The 27,043-nt window shown below is 41.1% G+C and overlaps 1 protein-coding gene across 1 annotated transcript in view; it reads right to left on the reverse strand.

Moving 5' to 3' along the window:
* The window catches only part of HECW1 (HECT, C2 and WW domain containing E3 ubiquitin protein ligase 1), a 310,169-nt gene that overhangs the window by 197,843 nt on the left and 85,283 nt on the right, over positions 1–27,043 (reverse strand). Inside the window, exons 3-4 of the mRNA XM_056112411.1 lie at positions 20,544–20,632; positions 8,276–8,331 (exon numbers count right to left, since the gene is read on the reverse strand). Of these exons, the coding sequence (XP_055968386.1) occupies positions 8,276–8,331; positions 20,544–20,571 (84 nt within the window). The 5' untranslated portion in view covers positions 20,572–20,632. The remainder of the gene's footprint in view (positions 1–8,275; positions 8,332–20,543; positions 20,633–27,043) is intronic.

A 27,043-nucleotide genomic window follows, 5' to 3' on the forward strand; every position in this document is an offset into this window, starting at 1 on the left:
TTGCCTTTTCAGCAGATCTGAGTGTTGGGGTGAAATCCCAAATAATAATGGTGGGTCTGGTGTCAAAATATTGCATGTGATCAAAGTAGAGAGAGAGTAATGTGGAAATCATCTGCCACAACAGTAGGGGGAGGGTGTGGGATGGGAGTACACTGGGGTTTTTGGTGGTGGAGAATGGGCACTGTTGAAGGTACGGGTGTTTCATTGTATGACCAAGACTTAAACCTGAAAGCTTTGTAACTGCTCTCACGGTGATTCAATAAATAAAATTATAAAGGTAAAAGGTAAAGGCCCTCCCGTTGATCGTCAATTTGCTCGAGCAGGCCCAGTAACGTCTCCATTGGAGACTTTGCTATTACTGTGTCTGGCATATCGAATACTCTCGGTAGCTTGCTGGGCTCTCTGAGAGGGGCGGAGGAATCGAACTCGGGTCGGCCATGTTGGCCGCTTGTAAGGCGAACGCCCTACCCGCTGTGCTATCGCTCCAAAAAAGTAAGGTGAAGGTCATGCCCAATTCAATCAGCTAATCAGTGGCTGAATAAATAGCAGTACTCCTACCAAAAAAAAAAAAACTGTGAGGAGGAAAAAAATTTCTATGTATCTCTTTTGCCAATACTGGTTGCTTCTGGTCTTTTTACACATCACATCCTCACTGGTATGAGATATTTCATTGTTGTTCTGATTTGTGTTCTCTGATGATAAGGAACAATGAACACTTCTTCAAATACCAAACAGTCATCCTTGAGGGAAGTGTCTGTTATCTCCCTTCATCTCCTGATGGGATTATAGGCTTTTGTTGTAATTGTTGAGCTTTGTGAGTACTTTATATACCTGGATATTGTTTTATCTGATGTACTGGTGTGCAATTTTATTCACCCATTCATTAGAGTGTCTTTTTATATTAACCTAAGTTTCTTTTGTCCTGTAAAACCTTTTTAATTGGATTAGCTCATTTGTTTTTCTTTTTGTTATCTTTGCCAATAAAGTCAAATCACTGAAAACACGTGGAGCTTTTGTCTATGTTTTCTCAATGTATTTTATTATTATGATCTAATCTCAAGTTCTTTAGTATACTTTTAATTAATTTTTGTGAATGATGTAAGATAGAGTTCCAGTCTCATTTTATTGCACGTGGCTATCCAGTTTTTACAATACTATTACTCAAAAAATCTTTCGACTCCACTTCAAACACCCAGATCCTTTGTCATAGATTGTTCATACATCTGACTGATTATGTCTGGGCTCTCAATACTGTTCCATTAGAGACTAACCCCCAAGAGTGGCCGAGATTAGTACCAGGAGGTTTTCCCCATGGCTTGGAGGCCAGCCACACATGCTAGGGAAAAGGGAGCTCAGATAGAGAACAGAGCACCAAATAAAGGGTGTTGGGAGGATCCTCCCAGGATGGGAGAAGCATGCTGAAAGTAGACTATAGACCAAACATGATTGCCACTCAATGCCTCTTTTGCAAACCACAACACCCAAAAGGAAAGAGAGAACAAGGGGGAATTCCCCTGCCACAGAGGCAGGGTGGGATGGGGAGAGATGGGGGGTGGGAGGGATACTGGAACCCGTGGTGGTGGAAAATGGGCACTGGTGGAGGGATGAGTGTTTGATCATTATATAATTGAAGCCCAAACACAAAAATTTGCAAGTCTACAACTGTACCTCATGGTGTTTCACTAATAAAAATTTAAAAATAATAAAAAAAAAAACATAAAAAAATCAATGGCTGAACAAAAAAAAAAAAATACATTCCATTAGTCTGACAGCCTATATTTATTCCAGTACCACAGTTTTGATTATAATAGTTCTATTGTATAATTCAAAGTCAAGAAATGCAATATTTCCCACCTTCTGTCTTCTCAAACTTGTTTAGATTATTTGTGGAGTTTTATTATTACAAGGGCTGGAGCGATAGCACAGCGGTAGGGCATTTGCCTTGCAAGCAGCCAATATGGTCGACCCGAGTTCGATCCCTCCGCCCCTCTAGGAGAGCCCGGCAAGCTACCGAGAGTATTTCGCCCTCACGGTAGAGCTTGGCAAGCTACCCGTGATGTATTCAATATGCCAAACACAGTAACAACAAGTCTCATGATGGAGATGTTACTGGGCCCGCTCGAGCAAATCAAATCGATGAACAACGGGAGGACCGTGATATGATTACAAACAAGTTTTAGTTCTTTGTTCTGTGTCCTTGAAGAAAGTCACTGAAATTTTAATGAGGACTCCTTTGAATGCATAATGCTTTATGCACCACTGTCATTTTAGTGTTAATTCTTTCAATTCATGAACTTGCAATGAATTTTTATTTCCATTTCTACTTCTTTTAATAGTGACTTACAGTTTTCAATGTATAAATCTTTCCCTAGATGTCAATTTTACTATTTTAAATGAGGCTATCATTTTATTCTTTTTTTAATAGGTTATTATTTGCACACAAAAAATCAACATATTTTGGGTGTTGATTTTGTAGCCTGTTACTTTGATGCATTGGTTTATTCTCTGTAGGAGTTTCTAGTCGAGTCTTTAGAATTTTTGAAAATATTTCCCTGTTATCTACAAATTATTTGTCATGGGACATCAGGTGTGTCTCTACTATTAAGCAGATTTCCTGATTCATCCAGCCACTCTGTGCCTTTCGACAGGAGAGTTATGTACATTGGTATTTAGAAAGACTATTTCCTACTTAAAGGTCATGTGGACTTCCTGGAAATCCTATTAAAACGTAGACATAGAGTTAGCATTTGTGGAGTAGACACAGAGGTCTGCATAAATAAGTCCCCCACCTGATGCTAAAGCTGGTTCCTTGCAACAGTCTTTGCATGATTGTGAAAAGATCCATTTTCAGAAGAATGAACACAGGCCTTGATCATGAAACTCAGATTGCTCCTCATAAATTATGCCAAAAAGAAGCAGAGTATACTCAGAGGTGTGCTTCTTACAAGAGTAAAGTTACATGCAACACGAAGAGAGCATCAACAGCAAATAATCTACTATCTACGTTACTGGGCCCTCTCGAGCAAATCAATGAACAACGGGAGGACAGTGCTACAGTGCTACTATGGAGTAAAGAAAGGTTATTCTTGTATCTCAAAATTATACTTAAATATTAATTATATTACTTGTTAACAATATGCTTATGATAGTCACATCTATTTGGAAATGCTTTTTATAAGTCAAGTGGGTGAATTTTAGGCCACCACTGCTTGAAGCCACTGAGAATGGATGAGAGAACTGCTGTATGCTGATATTCTTGGGAGGTGAGTCAAGGATTCCATGGGGGGGTGGGTCTGGAGAGACAGAACAGGGGGACAATCATAGTTCATATGGACAATCACAGTTCAATTCCTTGCAGCATATATGGTCCCCTGAGCACTGTCAGCAATAATCTCAGCATCAGGAGTAAGTTCTGATTTATTCAGCAAACGAATAAAATGCATGGTATGTACTGATTAAGCTCAGAGAACACTGCCTTCTGTAAGAGGATAGGACATCCTAATAACACAACATTCTACCTAACAAATGGCATAGTACTCTGGAAATCCAACAGCAATAATTTCAGGGCAACTGGAACAAAATAGCGTGTGTTTAGAATTCCACTGTAGCAAGGGAAGGAGATAGGAAGGAATTGGCAGTAGGAATTATATATCAAAGATAAAATAATAAGAGATTGGACTTGAGTATTATAGAGACAGAATATAAAGAACCCATAGCTCAAAAGTTTAGATATTTTGACCTGAAACCGTCAAAAGTGAAAATAAATTAGGTGTTACATCAGTCCCATAAAATTGCTAGTGTGAAGATACTATGAAAGTGCAAAAAGATCAGTTCACCTTTTGATCAGTTAATTCTTTCTGAAACTTAGGCTGTGATAGCTTGTCACCTAAGCAGCCTCTTACAGCCCCAAAAGAGAGATGGCACAAGAGGAGAAAGCACGCACAAGTGCCTTTCCTTAGCACAAGTGCTAAGAAGGGTCCCTGATATTGGTGTGTCACTGCTCTGGGCACTGCAGGGCTGGCAGCACTCCTGACTGCCAGGAGGCAGAAGGAGAACTAAGCAAGAGCCAGGGCAACCTGGACGCCACGTGCCCCTCTGATGTCATTCATCCACTGCCCACTGTGGCCAATTGCTGAAAGAGGTTTTCATTTTCTTCAGAAAAAGCAGGATTCTGAGTTTTATGTGAACTGTTTTTAAAATAATAAAGAAAGAAGAAGAAGAGTCCTAAACATTGGCAGTCAAATAAAACAAGAAAACAGGTCCATTGGGAGCCCAGGGGGTAAACTCTGAGGTAACTTTTTATACAAGTTCAAGTTATACATGGCATGAGAGACAGGATGAAAACACTCAAACAATACAAAAAGTGCAACAAGTGAACACAGGGTGTCTCTGAGCTCTACCTTCTCCACTTATGCCTGTCCTGATTATTTCTTCCGCATACTTCCCAGTTCCTAAGGTAAAGGCCCTCCCGTTGATCGTCGATTTGCTCGAGCGGGCCCAGTAACGTCTCTATTGGAGACTTTGTTGTTACTGTGTCTGGCATATCGAATACTCTCGGTAACTTGCCTGGCTCTCCGAGAGGGGCGGAGGAATCGAACTCGGGTCGGCCATGTTGGCCGCGTGTAAGGCGAACGCCCTACCCGCTGTGCTAGGGGCTGGAGCGATAGCACAGCGGGTAGGGCATTCGCCTTACAAGCGGCCAACATGGCTGACCCGAGTTCGATTCCTCCGCCCCTCTCGGGGAGCCCGGCAAGCTACCGAGAGTATTCGATATGCCAGACACAGTAACAACAAAGTCTCCAATGGAGACGTTACTGGGCCCGCTCGAGCAAATCGACGATCAACGGGAGGGCCTTTACCTTACTTCCCAGTTCCTAAAATTATGTAATGTTAAAATTATGCAGTTTTCATTTTCTGACCACTATCTTCTCCCAACTAGTGTCCACAGGGCAGGGGACTACTGTGTTATTCACAGCTCTTTGCCTGGTAGGAATGAGGTGTTCAATCAACAGATGCTTAGTGAATAACAAATAACTGGTCCCTGCTTCCAACTAAAATATCCACACCACTCTGAGCTTGTTCATTACCCCAGGGTCTGACTTAAAATTTCGAGCAGTTCATGTGGTCACTTAAGGTGAGGGTAACCCAGGATAATCTGGCTGGGAGTTGGGAGGAGTAGGCAGGAGGGAAATTTGGGAACAGTCATGGAGGGAATGGATTCTGTATAAAGGATTGATGTTGGAACATTTCACAAATGTTGGAACATTTCATAATTGTGTGGAACTCAATTATGAATCACCTTGCAATTCGTAGGTGATTCAATTAAAAATAATATAAATTCCAAAATATGTGAAAAATAGAAAATTTAAGGAGAATAAAATGTTCCACAATTGCGCTTTGGACCAAAAATCTCTGCAACAGAATAAAGCAAACACATGTTTATAGTTTATATTTAGTTGTGATCATGAAAACACTGAACTACTGTTTAAAACTGTGTAAAACAAGCTTTCAAAAGCAAGCTAGCAGAGCAAACTTGGGACTCATATCTGCTGACACAAAACATTACAGCTGCAGAACACCAGCATTGTAATATTCTCCATAAACTTTATGGTGTGGAAACAGTCATGAGAGGAGACTGAAATATGAGGGGACTTCCAGTTCTTGTTAAAAAAGAAAATTCTGGGCTCTAAACCCAGCACAACCATGCCAGAGAGATGTCTGTGACTGTATACAAAACTGGCACTCTTTTGTTAAAACAAACAACTTACTGAATATCTCTTCAAAAAAGAAAAGCTCAAAAGAGGAATTACACATGACAATTTTGGTGACGAACTATCTCATGTCATAACATACTTTAAACCAATCTTAGAACTACACAAAAAGTCTGTTTTTTATCCCCCTTTCTAGAATTGATTCCTCAAAGGAACTATAGAAAATATATTTCCCTTTGAGTGATAAAACTTGTATTTCAAAGAAATCCACTTTTTATAAAAGCACTTACTTTGACAGAATGGAAATAGGATGCTGTGTCCTTCCCCTCCAGATGATCAACATGCAAGAAGTGATTCTGGGGACGGTTCACAGACTCCATCTTGGGAGCCTGAGTTGTGATGTCAGTATCCTCTGTCCTTACAATCAGGGAGTACTCACCCATATAAACGTCAAGGCAGAACATTCCCTGGATTGCTGAATAAAATCCCCTGAGATAATCTGTGAGCACGTTTAGCATTTTTTGATGAATCTAGTTTTCTGTTTTGTATGTGAGTCTGTTTTGCTTGGGGTGGTGGTGGCTGGCGGGATGGGTTGGGGGTGGGGCACAAAGAGCTGTGCAGGGCTTATAAGAATATAAGGAACAAAGGGTGGAGTCACAACTCCAAAGTCTACTAGCTGGTGAGAAGCAGGAATTTGAAGGAGACCTCCCTTAGATGCCAGTATCCTTGTCCTACTGACGATCCAGGAATATGCACACAACCATTCCTTGAAAGAGGATTTTGTTTAAAAGAACAAGGGGCCAAAGAAATACGATAGTAGGTAGGGTGCTTGCCATACATGTGACTGATGATGGCTCCATCCTCATACCACGTATGAGCAACCACTTCTGGCAGGCTCAGGCCCAAATGGGGTGCTGGGTTGGACCCAGATGGGAATGCAAGGTAAGCACCTGATCCGCTGTACTATCTCTCCTGCCCCACTGTTAAATTTGACAAACGTCAGCTACGTTTCTCTAGGATGAGAAACCCTGAGTTTGCAAGGGTACTCATCCCAGAGAGAAGAAAAGGCGACATTCTGTGAGAATGTTACATCGATGCAAAGGAATTTCTTGATAATATTTATTTATATTCTTTTTATTTGGGGGGATTTGAAGATGGTATCTGTGGTGCTTAGGGGATATCTTGACTCTGTGCTGAAAAGTGACCCCCTCGGCTTTACCCAAACGGAGAAAATTCAAGGACAGAATAGCTGAGCGAACCTAGGCATAAAGCTTCCAGTGAGTTTAGACATGAGGAGGCGGCTCTGGTGGGACAACATTCTGGAATATGAAACAGAGAAAAGAACAGTTGCTGTCACTGTGGTCATGTTCCATAACACCTGACAGCACGCGATTAAGTATTCACTTAATGACAGTATGTGAAATGCTCATTCCCAAAGTATGTTGTTCTGAACTTAACAATTAGGAAAATTCCAAACTCTCCAATTTGGGAGAATTTGTGATGGTTGTGTGTATATTTCTGGATCATAAAGTGCCCTATGGGAGAAGATAAGGCCTGAGTTTAAGGGGTTTGACTTGGCTCTTTTTTCAGGGATCACTACTGGCAGTGCTCAGGGGACCATACGTGGTATGAGGATAGAACCATCATCAGTTACATGCATGGCAAGCACCCTACCTACTATAGTATTTCTTTGGCCTCAAATTTTTTTAAATAAAATCCTCTTTCAAGGAATGGTTGTGTGCATATTCCTAGATCATCAGCAGGCCAAGGACACTGGCATCTAAAAGGGAGGTCTTCTTCAAATTCCTGCTTCTCACCAGCTAGGAGACTTTGGAGTTGTGACTCCACCCTTTGTTCCTTATATTCTTGAGATTGGGAGCAAAGTTGGACTCACCTCTTCAAATTGTTAGAAGCAGACAATCACAAATGTAGAAATGCAGAAAAATCATCCAATAGAACTCGGAATGCATAGTGTGCAGGTAATGTGATTTGTGATCACTGGCAATCACCAAAAGTTATTATAAAGTTGAAACACTTGAAGTAGGGGACTTGGGGCAGAAGGGTCTAAGCGAACTGAAAGCTCTTCCCAGGAGTAACCACCCAGCTGTAAGAATCTCCTTCTAGTCAGATGGCATCTTCCCAGGGTGTGTGTATGTACGTGGTAGGAAGAGGGACAGGCAGACTTTGAGTTAGCAGGAAAACTTACTGCTCTGATCTCCCAGCAAATTTTTGAATGTTCCTATCAACTGTAAGAAACACATATCTTGAAAAATTTTGGAAGAACCATCACAGGGTATGTCCAAGTACAACTTCACTTGTGAACGCAGTATATTCACAGCACAAAAGAAGAATCTGACATGCAGAGAACATCATCCCCGATGGAGTCATCACGTCAGTGCAGGAGCAGGCAGTGGAGGGGATAATGGATCTCAAGTGGCAGGGCCATACCTGAGAGAAATCCTGGGCAGGGCAACCACAATGCACAGAGGCACATTCCATTATGAGTGAAGTGAGTTTATAATGGAATGACATGAATGGGTTCTTATAATCAGAAAAACACTGACCTTCACACTACACAGGTGCAGCAGCATAATGACCCACCACGTACACGCATCAATTCCTGGGGAAAAGTCCAATGAGGTTAACTCAGCGTGTATCCCAAGAAAAGAAAATCAGAAACATTACCCACATGAATTACATTGTACCCGCACCCCACCAAGATACCTGGCTTGGACAACCAACATGTCAAAGAAAAAGGTTACACAAGTATTATGTTTATTTAAATAAAATGGACAAAATTTAGCAAGCAACATTACTTGACATTGTATTTTGACAGGCTATTAAATTTTAACTTTGAGGTTAAAAAATCTATTTAAAAAGTAGCTTATTTTTCTAGAAAGTTCCAGGGGAAGTTCTGTTTCCCAAGATCTCAGATAACACTATCTAAAAATCCTTCTATGATGCACTCCACTCATAAGGCTTCCCTCAGTCTCAAGTCACATAAATCATTTAGGCTGCTGAGAATGTCACTGATGTTTCTCAGTACCCTTACTCAGGAATTCACTGAGTCATGAAAGTCTAAAGAGGGAGTCTTCCCTTTCATGTCAAGCTCCGCATCAGCATCACCCCAAACGAAAATCACTGGTCACATTATCAGCATTTCATTGTAGAAAAAAATCATGCTAAAATAAGCATTCAGGACTTAAGCAGAGGGAAACTGCTGGTGGTCTACTATGTCCTTTTAATCCTGGTATCACTTTAGTTCATGAGTCTTTATTCTAATTTCATAACCTCATCTACGGCTGAAGTTAAGTTTGCTAGAAAGTTAAACAAAATGAACTTTCTCCAGAAAAAGAAAAAGAAGCAGTATATAATGCCAGCATTCTAAACCCCCAGTGAAACTCAAAGCCGTGCTAATGCATCATTATTTTATATAAAAACAAGTAGCAAATTTGCACTCTTGTTCCAAAGTTTGATGGTTTCCTCTCAGCTCAGTCCATTTCAACAGAAGCAAGAAAACTGGAACCCGTGTAGAGTTTCAACTCTGAGGCTACTCAGCTGTTCCCAGAAGCGGGAAAGTGCGTGATGACGCTCCCCCTCCCCCCCCACCCCCCCCCCCGCCCCACCCCACCCCAACTCCTTCCCCTGTCCTGACTACTGGTTTCCCAGCTGCTCTTCAGGTTTCCCTTGCTCTGTTCCAGTTTTAGGTTCTTCTTCATCACCCTTTCTATGTTGGGAGACTTCAGAGCCTTCTATATTTGCACGAAGTACCTGCATTCCGCCCATAATCTCAATTGCAACCTGAACATGAGCAGTTCCCAAATCTCTGAGCAGCTCTGGTCTCAAGTCCAAGCCCAAAATTCATGACAACTTCTCACCACCCTGACAAACAGGGCAAAAGGAGTTCAGGACTTCATCTTCAAACCTGCCATTCTTCCCAGAAGCTCAGATTTGTCAATAGCTCCTCTATCCATTGGGTCACGCTCTCAAGAACCTGATGCTTCAGCTGAATTCCCCTTTCTCTAATTGCATCCTTTCCATCCACCCAAGTACCCACTTCATTTTCTCTTCCCTTAATCATTCTAGACTCCATCTGCTTCTCACCATTTCAGCCTCCCCATCATGACCCAAGTAACTCTCTCCTGCTCCGTCTCAATCTACCCCAAATGGTTCCCCTACTGACCCAAGCTTGTCCTAAAAGCATTCTTGCACTGAAGAATACTTCTAATATAAGGAATACTGACTGGCAAGTCACACTTAGTGGCTTCACACTACTTTTAAGCTAATGATATTAGATACTAGCTTGAGTCACACCTGCAGAAGGAACCTCAGACTCCCCTTACCCCAACCTCACTGCCTGCCTCTCTCTCCACCTCATTCATTTCCCTCTGGCCTCCTGGCCAGAATTTTAAAAACATTTCTTCTTAGAGACCAAAAATTTACGTTTACTTATTTTAGTATTAACAATTATAATTATTAATTTAATAAAATGCTTCTTGTGAGATCCCAAGAACAAGTTGTTTCACTGGGTATTCTCTGATTGATATTTCTGCAAAAGCTGATCAGTTGACAGTCGGCATGGAGAAAATGCAACAAGGATTACTGTGTCCTCCAGAACCCACAGCTGTGGCCGTGGACCCATCAGGCTTCTTGGCAACTGACTGGTTTGTTAAATTTTAGGCTGATTTCTTTCAACTGCTTTTCTTGATCACATTTAAGTATGCATATTTACTAGCACATACTCTTAATGTTATTATTTTTCCCAAGAGAACTCTTCATGAGCCAATATTTAAAGGCATTTTTCCTGTCATTAATGACTTACAATGTCTTCCAAATTCTTAAGTCCTTTAATTCTTAGAAACTCTTTCTCTCTTAAATTAAAAAAAAAAATTAAATACCTTGGTGTACAGGCCCAGCTTTACTGAATGATGTGAACATGCCTAAATCACTATTAATAATTCACAGAGATAAACTAAAGATGGCTTAACTTAAACTTCCAACTTTCTCAAACTTGCTATTCAAAATTTTTTGTTTGTGCTTGTTTTGGGGCCACACCCTGTGGTTCCCAGGGCTACTCCTGACTCTGTGCTCAGTGCTGGAGAGACTCTAAGTAGTCCTGGGGTTCTAAGCAGGGTCTGTATGAGACATGTGTGCAAGAGAAGCACCTCATTCCCTGTACTCTCTTTCCAGCCCAGCTTACATTTTCCTCACAACCTGAGAGATTCACACTGGTTCTAATAAGGTAACTCCAAAGATGCCCAACTTGTCCTCAGAGAGACAGTGCTAGAACTAACTTCCTGACTCTTCCCCATACCTCTTCCCCAGTTTTAAGTAGAAAAGCATGCCACGGTGAGTGCAGCTGAGTCCTGCAGTCGAGATGGCAAGGATGGTGTGAAGGCTGAGCCCAGCCAGACCTCCAGTCATGGGCATAGATGGATCCTGCCCCACCTCTTCCATTCTGCCCAGTGATATGTTTTCCTGCTGTTTGCTTCTGCACAACCTTCACATTGCAATTACGGTGCATCCAGGGTAGAGAAACACACATAATGGAATGCCATATTTAATTAAATCCACAACAAAGCTGCCTACATAGAACAACTGCTGATCCCAGTTTTCATTAAAAAACAGATTTCAGTGACAAACAAAACATTTCCCTTGTATCATAATCAATATAATGGGGCAGAATTGCACAAAACATATGTGCTTAACTCTGACCTCAGTGAGTAGATTTCCTTCCGCTTGTTTCATCAGCTCATATAACTTACCTATAGAGGATGTGCCAACAGACTTAACCCTGTTCAGGGATTTTTAAACCTCCAAAGGATAGAAGTAAAACAGATTGATGAATGTATTTCTGAGTTTTCAAAATATATCACCAGTTGTCTTTGAGGGGTTGTATTTTCTTGTAACCTTGGGAGTCCAAGAATTACTATATAACAAAGAAGACTTAGAGCATTTCAACATCCATTGACCATTTATCATGTACTGGTGTCATTTTAAAACACTGTAAATATCATGGTAAAAACAATTCAACAAAGGTGGTTGCTACTGTTCTGATTTTTTGTTTCTTTGTTTTATTTTGGGGCCATATCTCTCTGTGCTCAGGACTTATTCTTAGCTCTGTACTCAGGGATCACTCAGAGTTCAGAGTAGTGCCTGGGATTGAACCAGGTTTGACTGCACCAAGTGTCCTTACTCCTGTACTATTTGGCTAGCCCTGTTCTCAACATCTTATATAGTGAGAAAGCTAATGCAGAGAAAGGTTATAACTTGCTCAATGTCACTCAGATGGAAAGTTCCAGAGCCAGAATTCAGATCAGACACTGGCCCCAGGTCATTGACCACCATGCTTCTTGCCCTAGGGGAACCAGTGCTGCACTGTATCTGCAAACAAAATGTACAAATGAAAGCAGAACACTTGCCCTAAGGCACTGACTTTAAGCGTTTAGGGAGATTCTAGGCTCCCAGCCAGAGATTAAGATTTTATTTTGATCAGAGATATTTTGGGGACACTGATTAAGTGTGCATTTTCCCCAAGACCTTGTAAGTCCCATATTTCTCTGTTATTCAGTTTTGCTTTTTTTCTATATTTATATGTGTGCTTTTTAAAACTTTCCACTTTTTAGTCTAATTTCTTTCTAAAGTTTATCTTGTGCAGAAGAGTTTATTATCTCATTTTAGACTCCCCCCAATGGTTTTCCAAGTTCTATTTGCTAAGCAATCACTTAATATACTAAAAAAACTGTTAAAAACTCACCTTAGTATTATCAGTCTATTGTTTATCCTATTTGTATACTGACAAGTTTCTTATGTTTGTGTGTGTCCACACACACATATACAATGTGTTTTATAATGCATATTATATTGGTTATTATAAGTACTTCCTTCATTCATTTTTTTTAAAAAATAACTACTTCAATACCTCCTAGCTATGCTTTCAGTGTATAGTTAGAACCTGGAGATCTTGGATTGTTATGGAACCAAAAAGCATGTTAAGTGTGTGGCAGCATCATAGTCATCACGAAGCATTCACAGGGCAGAGGGTGAGGAGGCGGGGATTTTGACAGCTCCCTGTCCAAGATGCCAAAGGAAGCCAATACTCAGGCATGTTCTAGAACAGGGTTTCCCAAAACAGCCCATACTGAGCCCCAGGGACAAGGGCCCACCGAGAGGCTTAGTAGCCTGTTACAACTGTGGGCTCTTTCTGCTGCTTTGTTTAAAGGTAACAGATTTCCAGGAGAGCACGGAGATTATTTTTCTGAAAGGAGTTGGTAGGTCAAATAAGAACGTAAAAATTTCACAGGTTTTTTTTTAGATTCTATTATATTAAAAAAACAAACATGATAAAAGCTTCCTATTCAGGAGCATGGTCTATTTGCTCCACTTATTAAATTAAGGCTGTACGACTTTTAATAAACACGCATATCTCTGTTGACATAGGTCCTTGATGTTTATCCAATGTTCATCCAAAGCACAGCTCAAATACAATGGAAACATTAGATCTAAACTACATCCACCAAACTTGGAAATGTACCTGTCAAGGTAGTAGGCGGTGAGAAGTGGGGTTGGGGCTCTGGGTGCAGGAGGCAGGTGGCAGAAGGAAGCACTGGGGCACTGGCCGAGGAAAGATGGCACTGGCGGTGGGACTGGTGTGGTACTATTGTATGCCTTTGACTCAACTATCAATAGCTTTGTTAACCACAGTTCTTTATATTTTAAAGCTTTGTAAAAGTCTTAAAAATGTTTCCATAATTATGAATTTGGGCCAGAGGATACCTTTTTGTTCTGCTCTTTGTAAGAATGACCCACTTATTCTCTTCTTTTGTTTTCTCAGTACCTTTTGACTCTAAGATTTTACTGGTTTGGGGTTCACTAACAGCCAGGGAGAGAGGAAACCCAATATTGTCGACTGTTTTACCTAAGAGTTGCCAAAATCTTCATCTCTCCCACACCAAGGGCAGGATATGTGTTTGACAGAGACTCTGAGGGAGCAGGGTCTCAAGGCATGGGTGTGGGCCATGTGTCTCTCAGGGAATGATATGTTGATAGATCATTCCAGCAATTAGGTAGAGAAGAATTGAATAGACACCAGCAGTGACATAAAGCCCAGAAAAAGAATGATCTAGGGGTCTGGGGATGGCTCAATGATAGAATTCATGAGACCAAGATTTGAATCCCTACAGCTGCATTACATGCTGGGTGTAATTCCAGCAGTACTTCTATCTGGGATACTCTTTGTCACAGGTAAACGCAAGAGCACTGAAACTAGAGTGTAAAACACCCAGTATCTACCACAACTAAGTGTGCAAGTACGTAACCAGTGAACACTGCATGGAAAGTGTCTGAGCACAGCAAGCAAGTGTGTGAGCAATGCAACTAAATGTGTGTGACCTCCAGTCACTACACAATAACATCAAAAGTGAAGAGAAAGGGGAAAAGTAGTCATTTATTGTAGGATAACACTCTTTTGTCCTTCCTCAGGTAGCTTAGGTTTGTCAGGTCACACCCATCTAAGAACACTGAACTTGTATTGTAAGCAATGTCCTTTCTGTGTGGACACAGGAAGACAGTTAATATTATGCTTTGTAACTTGGGAGTTGATTGACTCCGAATAATATTTACTCCTGGGCATCTGATTTCTTGACTCAGTTGCCCTTAGTTCCTAGCACCCCAAAAGCAGGGTCCCGACGAGGGGCGAATGGACCCAGGGCAAGCAGTGAGCTACCCTGGCATCGAAATGGGCCAGGCCAAAGAGCCACGATACTCAACTATAAGTTGAGGGCATGATCATGGACAAATGCTGTCATGGTTCAAAAGTAAGTAACGACGAGACTAGGACCCTGCTGGAGCTAGGAAGATTAACCTGGCCTGAGGACTGCGAAATGTATAGTGAGATGTTCTCAGGAAGAACCAAACTAAATTCATATCTCTTACTGTGCTCATACAGAATGACATTGCTAGAAATATTAGAAGTAGATTTATTACAACTATTTAAGTAGATTACTAACTGAAGGAAGAACGCACCCTTGTTGGGATCCCACCCTTGGGTGGATCTCCTAGTAATCTGAAGTAATCTCTGTAGATGAGATTTTATCCTTGAGTTAATCTCCCGGAGGAGTGGTCTTACCTCTCTTTGTTGATTTGTCAGTATTCAACCCACCTTTATGTCACCGCCTTATGTGACTGCTATATAAACTAAGACGTAAGCTCGGAAAAGGGGTCAGAAGTGAGAGAGCTCGGGCTCCAGAGATCCAGAGTCAGAGCCAGAAGGAGAGAGCTTCCAAGACTGGGGCCCAGGAGAGAAGGAGGCAGAGAAAGACAGGAGTGAAGAGGATTGGAATAAACTACTATTGATATAGACCAGCCTGGCCCCCGTTTTTTCTTCCGTCTGCCCTTGGCCAACAGCCGTTCCGATCCAGGCCACACACAGTGGCTCAAGAGCACCGAAGGCAGGCGGTGAAACAGTGCCGTCCAGTGAGCCCGTGAACATACAACCTTCGGCGTGATAAGATTTTACAATCTATAAAAAGATTTTTTAAAGAATGATGCAGCACTCCTTGTGTTAGTGGCAATTTTTAAGAAGAAACAATACGTGAGAAGTGAAATGTGATGTGTGGGTGGGAGGGGAAATTTTTAGACTGGATTTCAGAATAGTAAGGAGACTTTTTGATTAAAGACCAGAAGGAAAAAGGGGAAGTGTCTAGAGTCTGGAGAGATAGTATAGCACGTAGGGTGTTCACCTTGCACCCAGTTCCTCTGCATCCTATATGGTAAACTGAGTACCACCAGGAGTGACTCTCAAATGCAAAGCCAGGAGCATCTCCAGATGTGACCCAAAAACCAAAAAAAAAAGGTGACATGTCTAAGGAGTTGGCCATAGAAAGAGCATCTAGGGAAAGGCCCAAACAATGGAAAAGTTCCTGAAGTGGAGAGTTTCTGGGTTTTGACAAACAACAAACAAGCTAGTGTAGCCAGAAGAAATAGAACAGGAAGTAGCAGTTTTTGTTTTGTTTTGTTTTTAAATGCAGCTGAAGAGCTAAGGATGCTGAATGGTGCTAGGCTTCCTTCAGTAGAATGGTTCTGGTGTGAAAGAGCAAGGTGAGGAGGTAACGAAAAGCACTGAGCAGGCTGGACACAACGTGGCTGACACTGAATAATCTGCCTGCTGGTTTAAGAGAGAAGAGGCTGGTGTGTCTGGGTGGCACTCAACGTGAAAGTATCGCTAACACTGTGCTTGTCCAGGAACAATTTCTATCACATGAGGTGTTTTACACACCAAGAGATGTTTGTTGCTCCCTACCTGTTCATCTGATTACTTGTGTGGAACTCATTTCTGTATAATATGGACTAGTTTCTCTTTCCCTAGCTGGAAATGGCAATCCATGATATTGGACTTGACCAACAATAGAAGGTGAAACTTGCAGGCAGGGAACTCAAACCCTGATATTTAGGACCCCAGTTATGAGCTGTATTCCAGAAAGCAATTTGGAATCACATATATCAGTGACTACTCGTAGGCTTCAAACAGTATCATTATTTCATCATTTTGAAGGCTTTTTACAAAATTATTTTCAGAAAAATTATTTTAGGAGGAGAGGCATCCAGTAAGATCTATCACTATCAAGTAAGCTTATAATTGGAAATCACTTCATTTTCAGTCACACATTTTTTTAGAACACAGTGAGTGGGTAATATATGAAGACTTCACAGAAACATAGATGATCTCATCAGGTATTGAAAACAAGCAATAGCATTTTCTCCTTGCACATATAATTCTATAAAATAACTAAAAAACATGGGTATAATATATATGTATACATGTGGCTCTGTTTGGCCAGATCTTTTCTGTTACAATAGTCTCAAAAGTTCTGAAATAAATGTCACTCAACAATAGGGTCATGAAATTATAAAGAAAGGAAAAACATGTTATCTGACTTGTGTTTCCTTAGTATTTTATTATTTACACTGATGACGTATGAAAATGGGTTTCCAATTGTAATATTGAATAGAATAATGCCAATCAGGTAAGAGAGGGAGAAAGAGTTATATGTTAGTCTCAATATTCTATGAAAAGGAGAGTATCTACAGACCAATAATATGATCCAAGAGAATACTCTGAAAAGTTGAGTAGCCAAAATTATACAACAAAATTCAGAATACTGAAAATCAGAAATACCAGGAAATAAGAATATTTTCATATTTCTGTGGAAGAAACAACAAATCCCTGGTTTCTGTATTAAAGGATGAAAATAATTGGAGGATTCCCAATTCTATATTGTCAAAACGCCTCTGACTTCTTCTAATACATTGATAACCTTAGAAAATTCACTCCTCCCTCTCTTATGCACCTACTACTCTGCTAAGGCACTATTTTGGAAAACTCTATTTTCAAATCTATTTGTAATTTATTTGGAAGCATGACATTACTCTACCTCACAATTTATTGCCTCTCACCAAGTATCATAATTACCATATGATAAAATTAATTCTCATTTCTTTTTTAAAAAACTTATTGAATCACAGTGAGATACACAGTTACAGGTTGTTTATGATTGGATTTCAGTTATATAATGTCCCAACACCCATCCCTTCACCAGAGTACATTTCCCACCACAATGTCCCCAGTTTCTCCCTTCCATCCACAATCTACCTCTATGGCAGGCACTTCCTCCCCTCTCATCCCCTCCTTTCCACTCCCCTCCCCCGCTTTTGGGCATTATGGTTTGCAATACAGGTACTGAAAAGTTATCATGTTTGTCCCTTTACCTACTTTCAGCACGCAGTTCTTGTCCAGAGTGATCTTTTCCAACTATCCGAAATCAGTTTCTCAAACCTAAATGTCTGTGGATTCCACAAGACTATTAAAACACACATTATTAATCAGAATGTTTGGGGTAAAGACCCCATTCCCAGGTTCCCTGCCTTTTCCACTAAAACATATTTGGTTCCAATTGTTTTAAAGACTCAATGTCCTGTGTCACTGTTATTTTCAAATTCACAGTATATCTTATTCTCTTATTTGGAAAAATATACCTAAACTCTTAAAAGATTAAGTTGGGTGTTTCAAAGTGACCTAGTGCCACAACTAAAGTGAAAAAAAAAAAGAAATAAGACCTCCTGATTCCTTACACTGTTCTCTCAGATTATGTGCTATTCAGAAATAAGAATTCTATTTGGGATGTAAATATACCTTAAGTTGAAAAAGCCAGCACTGTGATGTCAATTTTCTATGTTAAAAATAAGATGTACTAAAAAAAAAAAAATAAGATGTACTACCAGTTTGCATTTATAAAATTCTTTGCTCAAAGCTTCAAAATACTTTTTGATAGACTGTTGGACTGCTTACAAAGGTTTCCTCCAAAAGGGGACGGAGAACCCTTCTGATGCCCTTTGGTACCCTGCACAAAACCCTACTGATGCCCTTTGGTACTCTGCACAACAAGGCTTTACTGACTCGCTGGCTCAGAGACACCTCTTCTGGGAAATGCTTCAATCTCCACCACCAGATGGAGTAGGGGCTGGTACACAGGATGCCCAGAATTACTCTACACCCTAGCCAGAGCAAGCCGCCAAAGATAGACATGACACAAGTGAGGTCAGTTAGTAGGCCACTCAGTGGCCAAGAGAGTATGTTCTTGAGATCCGAGGATACATAAGGACTGGTTGGGAATCTGGGAGTTCCTCTAAACCTCAGGCTATATGGAGATTAAAAAAAAAAAAAAGCAAAGAAATACAGTCTAGAAACTGGAAAGAAACATAAGCCTCTTGTAATTTTGCAAATAAAACTGTTCTATGATTTGACATTACTCCTCCTTTTTTGACAACCCTCCTTCTGATTATTTGAATAAGCTCAAGCATGTTCTTCCTGCAACCAGTGATTCAGGAAGGAATAGACATAAATTCCTTCCTAAGTCACTTTTAGTTCATATGCAAAGTAAAAAAGCTATAACAGAATCTTTCATTAGATTTATAAACCAACACCTCCCCAACTTCATAGAGTTCATGCATTTTTATAGAGGTGCCCACAGTGGAGCTTACAGGAGCTGAGTGACTCCCGGTGATGCATGAGCCAGTGGTACAGGCCCAGTGGTATGGTGTTGAGCCAACAGTGCTTTGAGGTCAAATGCTCTGGGGCCCATGCAGTGCTAGGGATTCAACACAGGGCTTGGCACATGTTAGGTATGAATTATCTTCGTGATACTTGGACACCACACAGTATCTCAAGAATCTGCTGATTCCATCCTGGTGACAAAAAGTCACTACTTTTACTTATGACTAAACCCTAAACAACATTCCCTACAGAGCTGGTCCAAGGACACTTCAAGACTGCACAACTATGTGCCAGAAGGAGAACTTTTGCTTTTGAGGTGACAGAACCTCTGACAAGCAATGTCTTCAGATTACCGTGGCCAAGGGAAAATAAGAACAGTGCTGATGACTAAGCTGGACGACTGCCTACCCCCCTGGCGAGAGCTGCTCGCCTCCGGACTCAGGTTTCACCATGAGACATAGTTCACCAAAGGACAGGCAGACCCTACCAAAACCCTGATACTTCTAGTGAGGCCTCTCTCAAACTCAGAGGACACAAGTCCACTCTCAGAATTTACTACTCAAGCATTCCTCCTCTGTGGAATCAGGCTTTGGGACAATTACCATGGTTCTGACAGAATTCATTTTCAGACAATTTACGAAAACTGATTATACAAGAATACAAAGAAAAACTTAATAAATTATAAAAGACAAAAACCATGTGAACGAAATATTTTTCCTACTTCAGTGCATCAGAGCTAAAAATTAAAACACAAATTTGAATTTTCAAAATAATAGTAAGCAGGTTGGAGAGAAATACAGGGTTAAGGCACTTGCTTTGCACACAGTCAACCCTGATTCAATTTCCAGCACTGCACGTGTTTCAGCACAGCACTGCACCTGAGCACAGTGTCAGGAGTAAGTCCTGAGCACTTGGAGGTATGGCCCAGAAAAAAACCAAAAACCAGAAAAACAGACAAAAAAAAAAAACAAGAGTAAGCAACTGAAGTCTAAGAACTCACAATTCTCTTCAGTTAAAGAGTAATTTTAGCTTAAAGTCGGGCTGGAGTGATAGCACAGCAGTTAGGGCATTTGCCTTGCATGCTGCTGACCCGGTTCGATTCCTCCGCCCCTCTCGGAGAGCCCGGCAAGCTACCAAGAGTATCCCACCCACACGGCAAAGCCTTGCAAACTACCCAAGGCATATTTGATATGCCAAAAACAGTAACAAGTCTCACAATGGAGACGTTACTGGTGCCTGCTCGAGCAAATCAATGAACAACAAGAGGACAGTGCTACAGTGCTACAGTGCCTTAAAGTCAGAAACTTCATAATTTAGTCCCATTCCCCACCTACCAAACCCCACAGCCCCCATTCTCCCTCTGAAACATCAGGTCCAGGGGAATTTGGCTCTGCCCATTTGTGCAGACCTGGACTTAGTGCAGACCAGTTATCTTCCAAATCCCAAACTGGCAACACCACAGGGCTCCATCCCTTCACACATTCAAGTCCAGTTGGTAATCCTGACTGTAGATTAACAGCACCAAAGAGCACCATTAAAAAATGTGGAACATAAGCACAGTCAGTGTAGTAGCAAAGGTTGAAGAATCTTCCATACATCTGTTCATTTTTAGCCATCAACCCAAGATTTTTGTCTAGGTACAGATAGCACAGACTTAGTTTAACCCTCATCACTGTGATGCAGCTCTTAAGAAAAAAGAAAATGAAAGGAGACAGAGATGCCAACAGAGAATAAGAAACACCCAAGGGAATCCCCAAAGACATCAGATTTCTGTAACCTACCTGAAGAAGTATATAGGACAGGTATCATATCAATGCTCAATGACTTGAAAATGACACTCAAGCAGAGAATCAATGAATTTGAGGAGAACCTGATGGAAAAGAAGAAAAGAGATCTATTCAAACAGAAGCAAAGGAACTTAAGAATGCAGTAGTAAGTCTTATAAACAGTATGGTAGAAGCAGAAACTCAAGTCAGTATACTTGAAGATACAGTAAAAAAACAACTCCAGCAAAAAAAAAAGTGGGGGGGGAAATAGAAAAAAGAATGAGTAAAGATAATATAACATAAAAAAACTGTTAACAATGCTGAAAGAAAAAACTTCAGATCTACAGAGAAGAAAAACTAACTGAAGAAATAATTGGTGAAAGTTATTTCACCAACCTTCAGAACGAGATGGGAGCAATGATTCAAGAGGCCCAACAACGAGAGTAAATGCAGAAAAAACTACAAGATATTATGTAATCAGAATGGCAAGAACAAAAGACGGAGACAGACTCTAACAGCTGCAAGACAGAAGTAACACCTCACACACAAGGGAAAAAGCATTAGAGCAGAGTCCTCTAGCAAACTCAACAAGCAAGAATGAAATCACACCTCCCTCCAAAAAATGTCAAGTAAAATGAATTCCCAACCAAAAATCATCTATTCAGCAAGATTACTCTTAGGGTGAAAGGAGAGATAAAAATATTCTAAAAACAAAAACAGCAGTTGACATAGTTTCGGATCTAACCCAACCCTGGCAAGGACAATGAAAGGACACAATGAACAGGAAACATTACATAATATAGGCAACCAACTCCACAAATAGACATGGCATCAAATCCTTCCATATCAATAATTCTCTAAATATAAATGAAATAAACTCTCCCATAAATTGACAAAGTAGGGAGAGAAGCCATTGTAGTGCTGAACCTGGCAGACCAGGTCTCCAGGCCCAGACGGCTGAAGCTGAGACCCTGCCCATAGGGGTTCTAGCACTGCCCTCTCTGCCCACCCCCCACACTCACTTTCACTTGCATTTAAATAGTCTGGTCACACAATCAATCCTGGAGAGAAGCCACTGCCACACTAAACCTGTAGACCTGAGATACCTGGATGCTGAAACATCCTAGTGACAGTTCTGATGTTCATAGTACTGATGACATCCCAGTAGGAACATTAAAAAAATAGATGGGAAAGTTGCATAGAAGCCCACTAAGCTACGTGAGCAAAAAAACAATATTACGGAAGGCACCTAAACAGCTCAAAAACTTCTCAGACAATAACTTTAGTAACATCACTATGAGATATATGCTACAATAAGCAAGATAAAGTAAATTATTTTACACCTGCTAACAGGGCAGGCTGGATGGTGGGTGGGTAATTTGGGACATTGGTGGAGGGAAGGTCAAACTGGTGATGGGACTGGAATTGGAATACTGAATACCTGAAGTGACTGTGTTATGAACTTTGCAAATCATCGTGTTTAAAGTTTCAAATAAAAATAAAATAAAATTTTCCTTTGCCATGATAGAAAAAGTGAGAGTAGCAAGATGGACCAGGAAATAAAACCCAATATTCTGTTGCTTATAGGTTACATACTTGAACTCTCAGGATAAACACAGGCTCAGAGGGCAGGGCTGGAGGACAATCAAACAGGGATGGCCCTACTTTCAGACGAGAGCATTCAAGTAAAAGAAACTAAAAAACAGGGAGGAACATTACATACTGACTAAGGGATCAATAAGGAAAGAGAATTTAACTCATCAGCATATAGGTACTAAATAAAGGGACAGCAAAGTTTACAAAGCAATTGCTAATATACCTGAAGAGTTACACTGATGTCAGCACAGGACTAGTGGGCAATTTCAATACCCAACTCTTATCTCTGGACAGATCAGCTACACATAATAGCAGCAAAAAACTATAAGGACCAAAAGGAAAGAGAGAAATGAAGAAAGAATGGAGGAGGAAGAAGGAAGGAGGAGGAGCAAGAGGAGGAAAAGAAGGAGAAAGAGGAGGAGGAAGAAAAAGAGGAGGAGGAGGAGGAGGAGGAAGAGAAAGAGGAGGAAGAGAAAGAGGAGGAGAAGACGGTGTGTGCCATAGAGGTGGGGGATTAGGAGCAAGACAAGAATGTCAGGTCAAGGAGAGGATGAAAGGGCTAAAAAGGACCAGAGCAATAGCAGGTAGGGCATTTGCCTTGCATGAGGCCGACCCAGGTTCAATCCCCAGCATCCTATATGGTTTCCTAGCACTGCCAGGAGTGATTCTTGAGTGCAGAGCCAGGAGTAACCCCTGAGCATTGCTGAATGTGACCTAAAAAGAAAAGAAAAAAAGGGGGGAGGGCTAAAGAACACGTTTTGCATGCCAGAACCTCAGGTTCAAGCCCCAGGTTCAATTTGGCTCATGGTTCTCTGAAACACACACACACACACACACACACACACACGTTCATTATTATCAGAACTATTAACATAGTTAGGGAAGTACTAGTCAGTGCAATTTGGTTAAAAATAAAAAAGATATGAGGACAAAACACAAATTAGAAAAAAAACAAAATTATCATAATCTGCAAGTGACATATTATACAGAGAAAATCCTGAACTCCACTAAAAAGCTACTAGAAATCATAAATGGATAAAAAGAAAAGTTACAAAATCAATATACAAAAATCTATTGCATTTTGATATGCAAACTACTAAATATTTAGTATTAAATAATATTTAGTATTAAAATAAAAAGATAATAATGTCATTTCAATGAAAATAGCACATGGGAATAAACTTGTAGCACTGTATGTAGCACTGTACTCCTGCTGTTCATCGATTTGCTCGAGCGGGCACCAGTAACATCCGCATTGTGAGACTTGTTACATTTTCGGCATACTGAATACACCACAGGGAGCTTACCAGGCTCTGCCATGCGGGCGGGATACTCTCGGTAGCCTTGCTCCAGAGACTCACGCATAAATCTCAACTAGCTGCAAAATCTACTGGAAAACCTGTTCCTGGCTGAGATATCCAGAGCACTCTGGAGGTGGGCTGGCCAGCGCCACCCAAACAAAGCTCTGATAGCCACTTGCTCTCATGCTCCAAAGCTGCTGCCCCGCCTTCAGCCAGACCCCATGGTCTTGCGGCCATGCCTCCCAGAGAAATTCACCTGCCAAAAACTCAGGCTTTCCGTAGTGAGGATGGGCTACTTCCCCCACCTCCCTGTACTTCCGGGAGCCCTGGCAGTCATGCTCACACTCCAAAGCTGCCATCCAGTTAAAAATTTAATTCCAGCCACACTGCCCAGTTAAAAATTGTGGCCGCAACGTCTCCAAACTCTAACACTGATAATCCAGTAGTAACACAGCAGACTGGATGGGCTTTAACACAGAAGCCAACTGATCTCAACTAGCAAAATCATTAACGTTGTCTGGAAGCCAACCTATACAGCCATTTGATAGTTGAGAATTTATCTCATGTTTCAAAGTCCTTTGTTTATTTTCAAATTCCTGAGCCACATAGAAGGTATACTAAATTATTTTCCTGTGAATAGCATTAAGCCACGTTCTGGCTGAGCTTCCATATATCAGAAGGCTTCTGTGGCAGAGACAGTGAAAGCAACAGCGCACAGATATAGAATGCTTCAAGGTCCGACTTCCCATCTCCAGCACCTTGGCCTCTGAGCACTGAGAAGTGAATCCCGATGGCCACATGGATCTCCGGGACTAAGTAACACTGCACTGTTAGGCCTGAGCACTGAGCTATGAACATACTGGGAGTGTCCGTGGGCCACCGACCTCTGCTGCAGATTGTCCTAATTGTTTTTGTTTTCATTTGGGGCCCAACCTAGTGGTGCTCCGGATTTACTGCTCGTGAGCTAGAGGGTGTCAGATTGTGTGACACACACACACACACACACACACACACACACACCCCTTTTGCACCAGAGGACAACTCATCCCAGGACCTCCCCAAGGGGAAGGCAGTACTGCCCACTTCGTAAAAATTTCTCTAACTAGTTTAATCCATCCAAATTAAAGGTTGGTGCAATTATTTCTGTGTTAGTAAGGATGATATTGAGAGTGACTAAGTTACTTGCCAAAAGCTGACAAGTGGCAGTGTCAGAGCTGGTATGTCAGACTCTGTGTACTTTGTAAAAAGCAATACATTGGGGTCATGAATGAATTAGGTGAGTCTCATCACTTACATTAGGAGACGAATGAATTAGGCAAGTCTCTTCTGGATGGAAGGCAGGGTGAACCCCTGACTCCTCCTTGCACCCTCTAGAGAGCCTGGTAGAGAACTAGCCCACTCACAAAATACAAAGAAAGTCTACAGAATAAAAAAGGACATTCGCCCAAAACCCATCTGACAAGGGGTTGGTATCAAGGATATACAAAGTACTGGTTGAACTCCACAAGAAGAAAACATCCAACCCCATCAAAAACTGGGTCGACGAAATGAACAGAAACTTCCTCAAAGAAGAAATCCGAATGGCAAAAAGGCACATGAGAAAATGCTCTACGTCATCAGGGAGATGCTGATCAAAACAACAATGAGATATCATTTCACACCACAGAGACTGGCCCACATCCAAAAGAACAAAAGCCACCGGTGTTGGCGCAGAAGTGGCGAGAAAGGGACCCTCCTTCACTGCTGGTAGAATGACTGGTTCAGCCCTTTTGGAAAACAGTATGGACGAGTCTCAAAGAATTAGAAATTGAGCTCCCATTTAACACAGCAATATCACTCCTGGGAATATATCCCAGAGAGGCAAAAAAGTACAGTCGAAATGACATCTGCACTTCTATGTTCATTGCTGCATTGCTGCACTGTTCACAATAGCCAAAATCTGGAAAAAACCCTGAGTGCTGGAGAACAGATGACTGGTTAAAGAAACTTTGGTACATCTACACAATGGAGTACTATGCAACTGTTAGAAAAGATGAAGTCATGAAATTTACATACAAGTGGTACTACATGGAAAGTATCATGCTAAGTGAAATGAGTCAGAAAGAGAGGGACAGACATAGAAAGATTACATTCATCTGGGGAACATAAAGTAACAAAATAGGAGACTAACATCCAAGAATAGCCAAGATAAGTACCAGGAGGTTCACTCCATGGTTTGTAGACCAGCCACACATGCTAAGGGAAAAGGCATCTCAGATAGAGAAGGGAGCACCAAATAAAGGGTGTTGGGAGGATCCTCCCAGGATGAGAGATGCATGCTGAAAGTAGACTATAGACAGAACATGAATGCCACTCAATTCCTCTTTTGCAAACCACAGCACCCAAAAGGAGAGAGAGAACAAGGGGGAATGCCCTGCCACAGAGGCAGGGTAGGATGAGAGGGACGGGGGGTGGGAGGAATACTGGGATCACTGGTGGTGGAGAATGGGCACTGGTGGAGGGATGGATATTCAATCATTGTATAACTGAAACCCAAGCACAAAATTTATAAGTCTACAACTGTACCTCATGGTGTTTCAGTAATAAAATTAAAATAAAAAGAATTAGCCCACTCAGACTGTTTCTGGTAGTAGAAGCAAGTTGTTCAGTAGTGAAAGGTTGTGGCAGAGGTGACAAGAATAGGAACTTGGGATTCTGAAAACCCTCATTGCCAATGCACTGAGTGTCGGTACTCCCCTTCCGAGCCATTACATCTGTCTGATATCATTTCTCCTGGAAGCTGGGCCAGTCAATACACAATCATTCATTCTTTCATGGCCCAAGAGTTCTATTTTTGAATGTAGCAGTTCAAATAATTTTGACTGCCATGGAAAACTGTTTGTATGTGAGTCACAAAAATATCTGCATACAATTTCAGAAGGCTCTGACCTTGAAGCACTAATTGGTTCCCAAGTTTTAATGTGCATTAAGAAGACAGAAAATTTTGTTTAAAATGAAAATTCTGCAACTCCTTTCTTCAAAATGTTAATCTGGAAGATGTAGTGGTAAGTCTCTGGAAGATTTGTCTTAACAGGCACTGCCAGGTGATCAGAAATTAGAGATGGCCTTTAGACAAACTTACAGAATTTCTGCACTAGAGCCCCCAATTCTCAAAATATCTAAAGCATCAGAGATGTAAACAGAAAAATGGACACAGATACAATCCCAGCTCAAATCACCACATGCTGTTTTCCAAGAACAACTGGGGGTCACTCCTAAACACAGAACCAGGAACAGTCCCGAGCACCTCCAGATACAGACCCCCCAAAAATGTAATAATTAGCATATTCACAACAAAATTCTTACCTTCCTGAATGTTTGAAAATGTTCATAACACAGTGTGAGGAAATTTCAAGAAATCAGGAATAGGGGATAGTGAAACTCACAGGTTCCTTTTTCTGTTTGAATTCTTACTTGAGAGATGGTTTATTTCATCACTACCACCACCTTTATTTACACATATAATTTATTTCCTTTCATCAAATAGGATATTCAAATTGGGGGAGGGGGATTTTGGACCTCACGCAGTGGTGCTTGAGGACTACTCCTATTTCTGTGCACAGGGGTCACTCCTTGAGG

Source organism: Sorex fumeus, unplaced genomic scaffold (assembly GCF_029834395.1).
Source record: "Sorex fumeus unplaced genomic scaffold, SorFum_2.1 ptg000002l, whole genome shotgun sequence".
NCBI classification, from domain to species: domain Eukaryota; kingdom Metazoa; phylum Chordata; class Mammalia; order Eulipotyphla; family Soricidae; genus Sorex; species Sorex fumeus.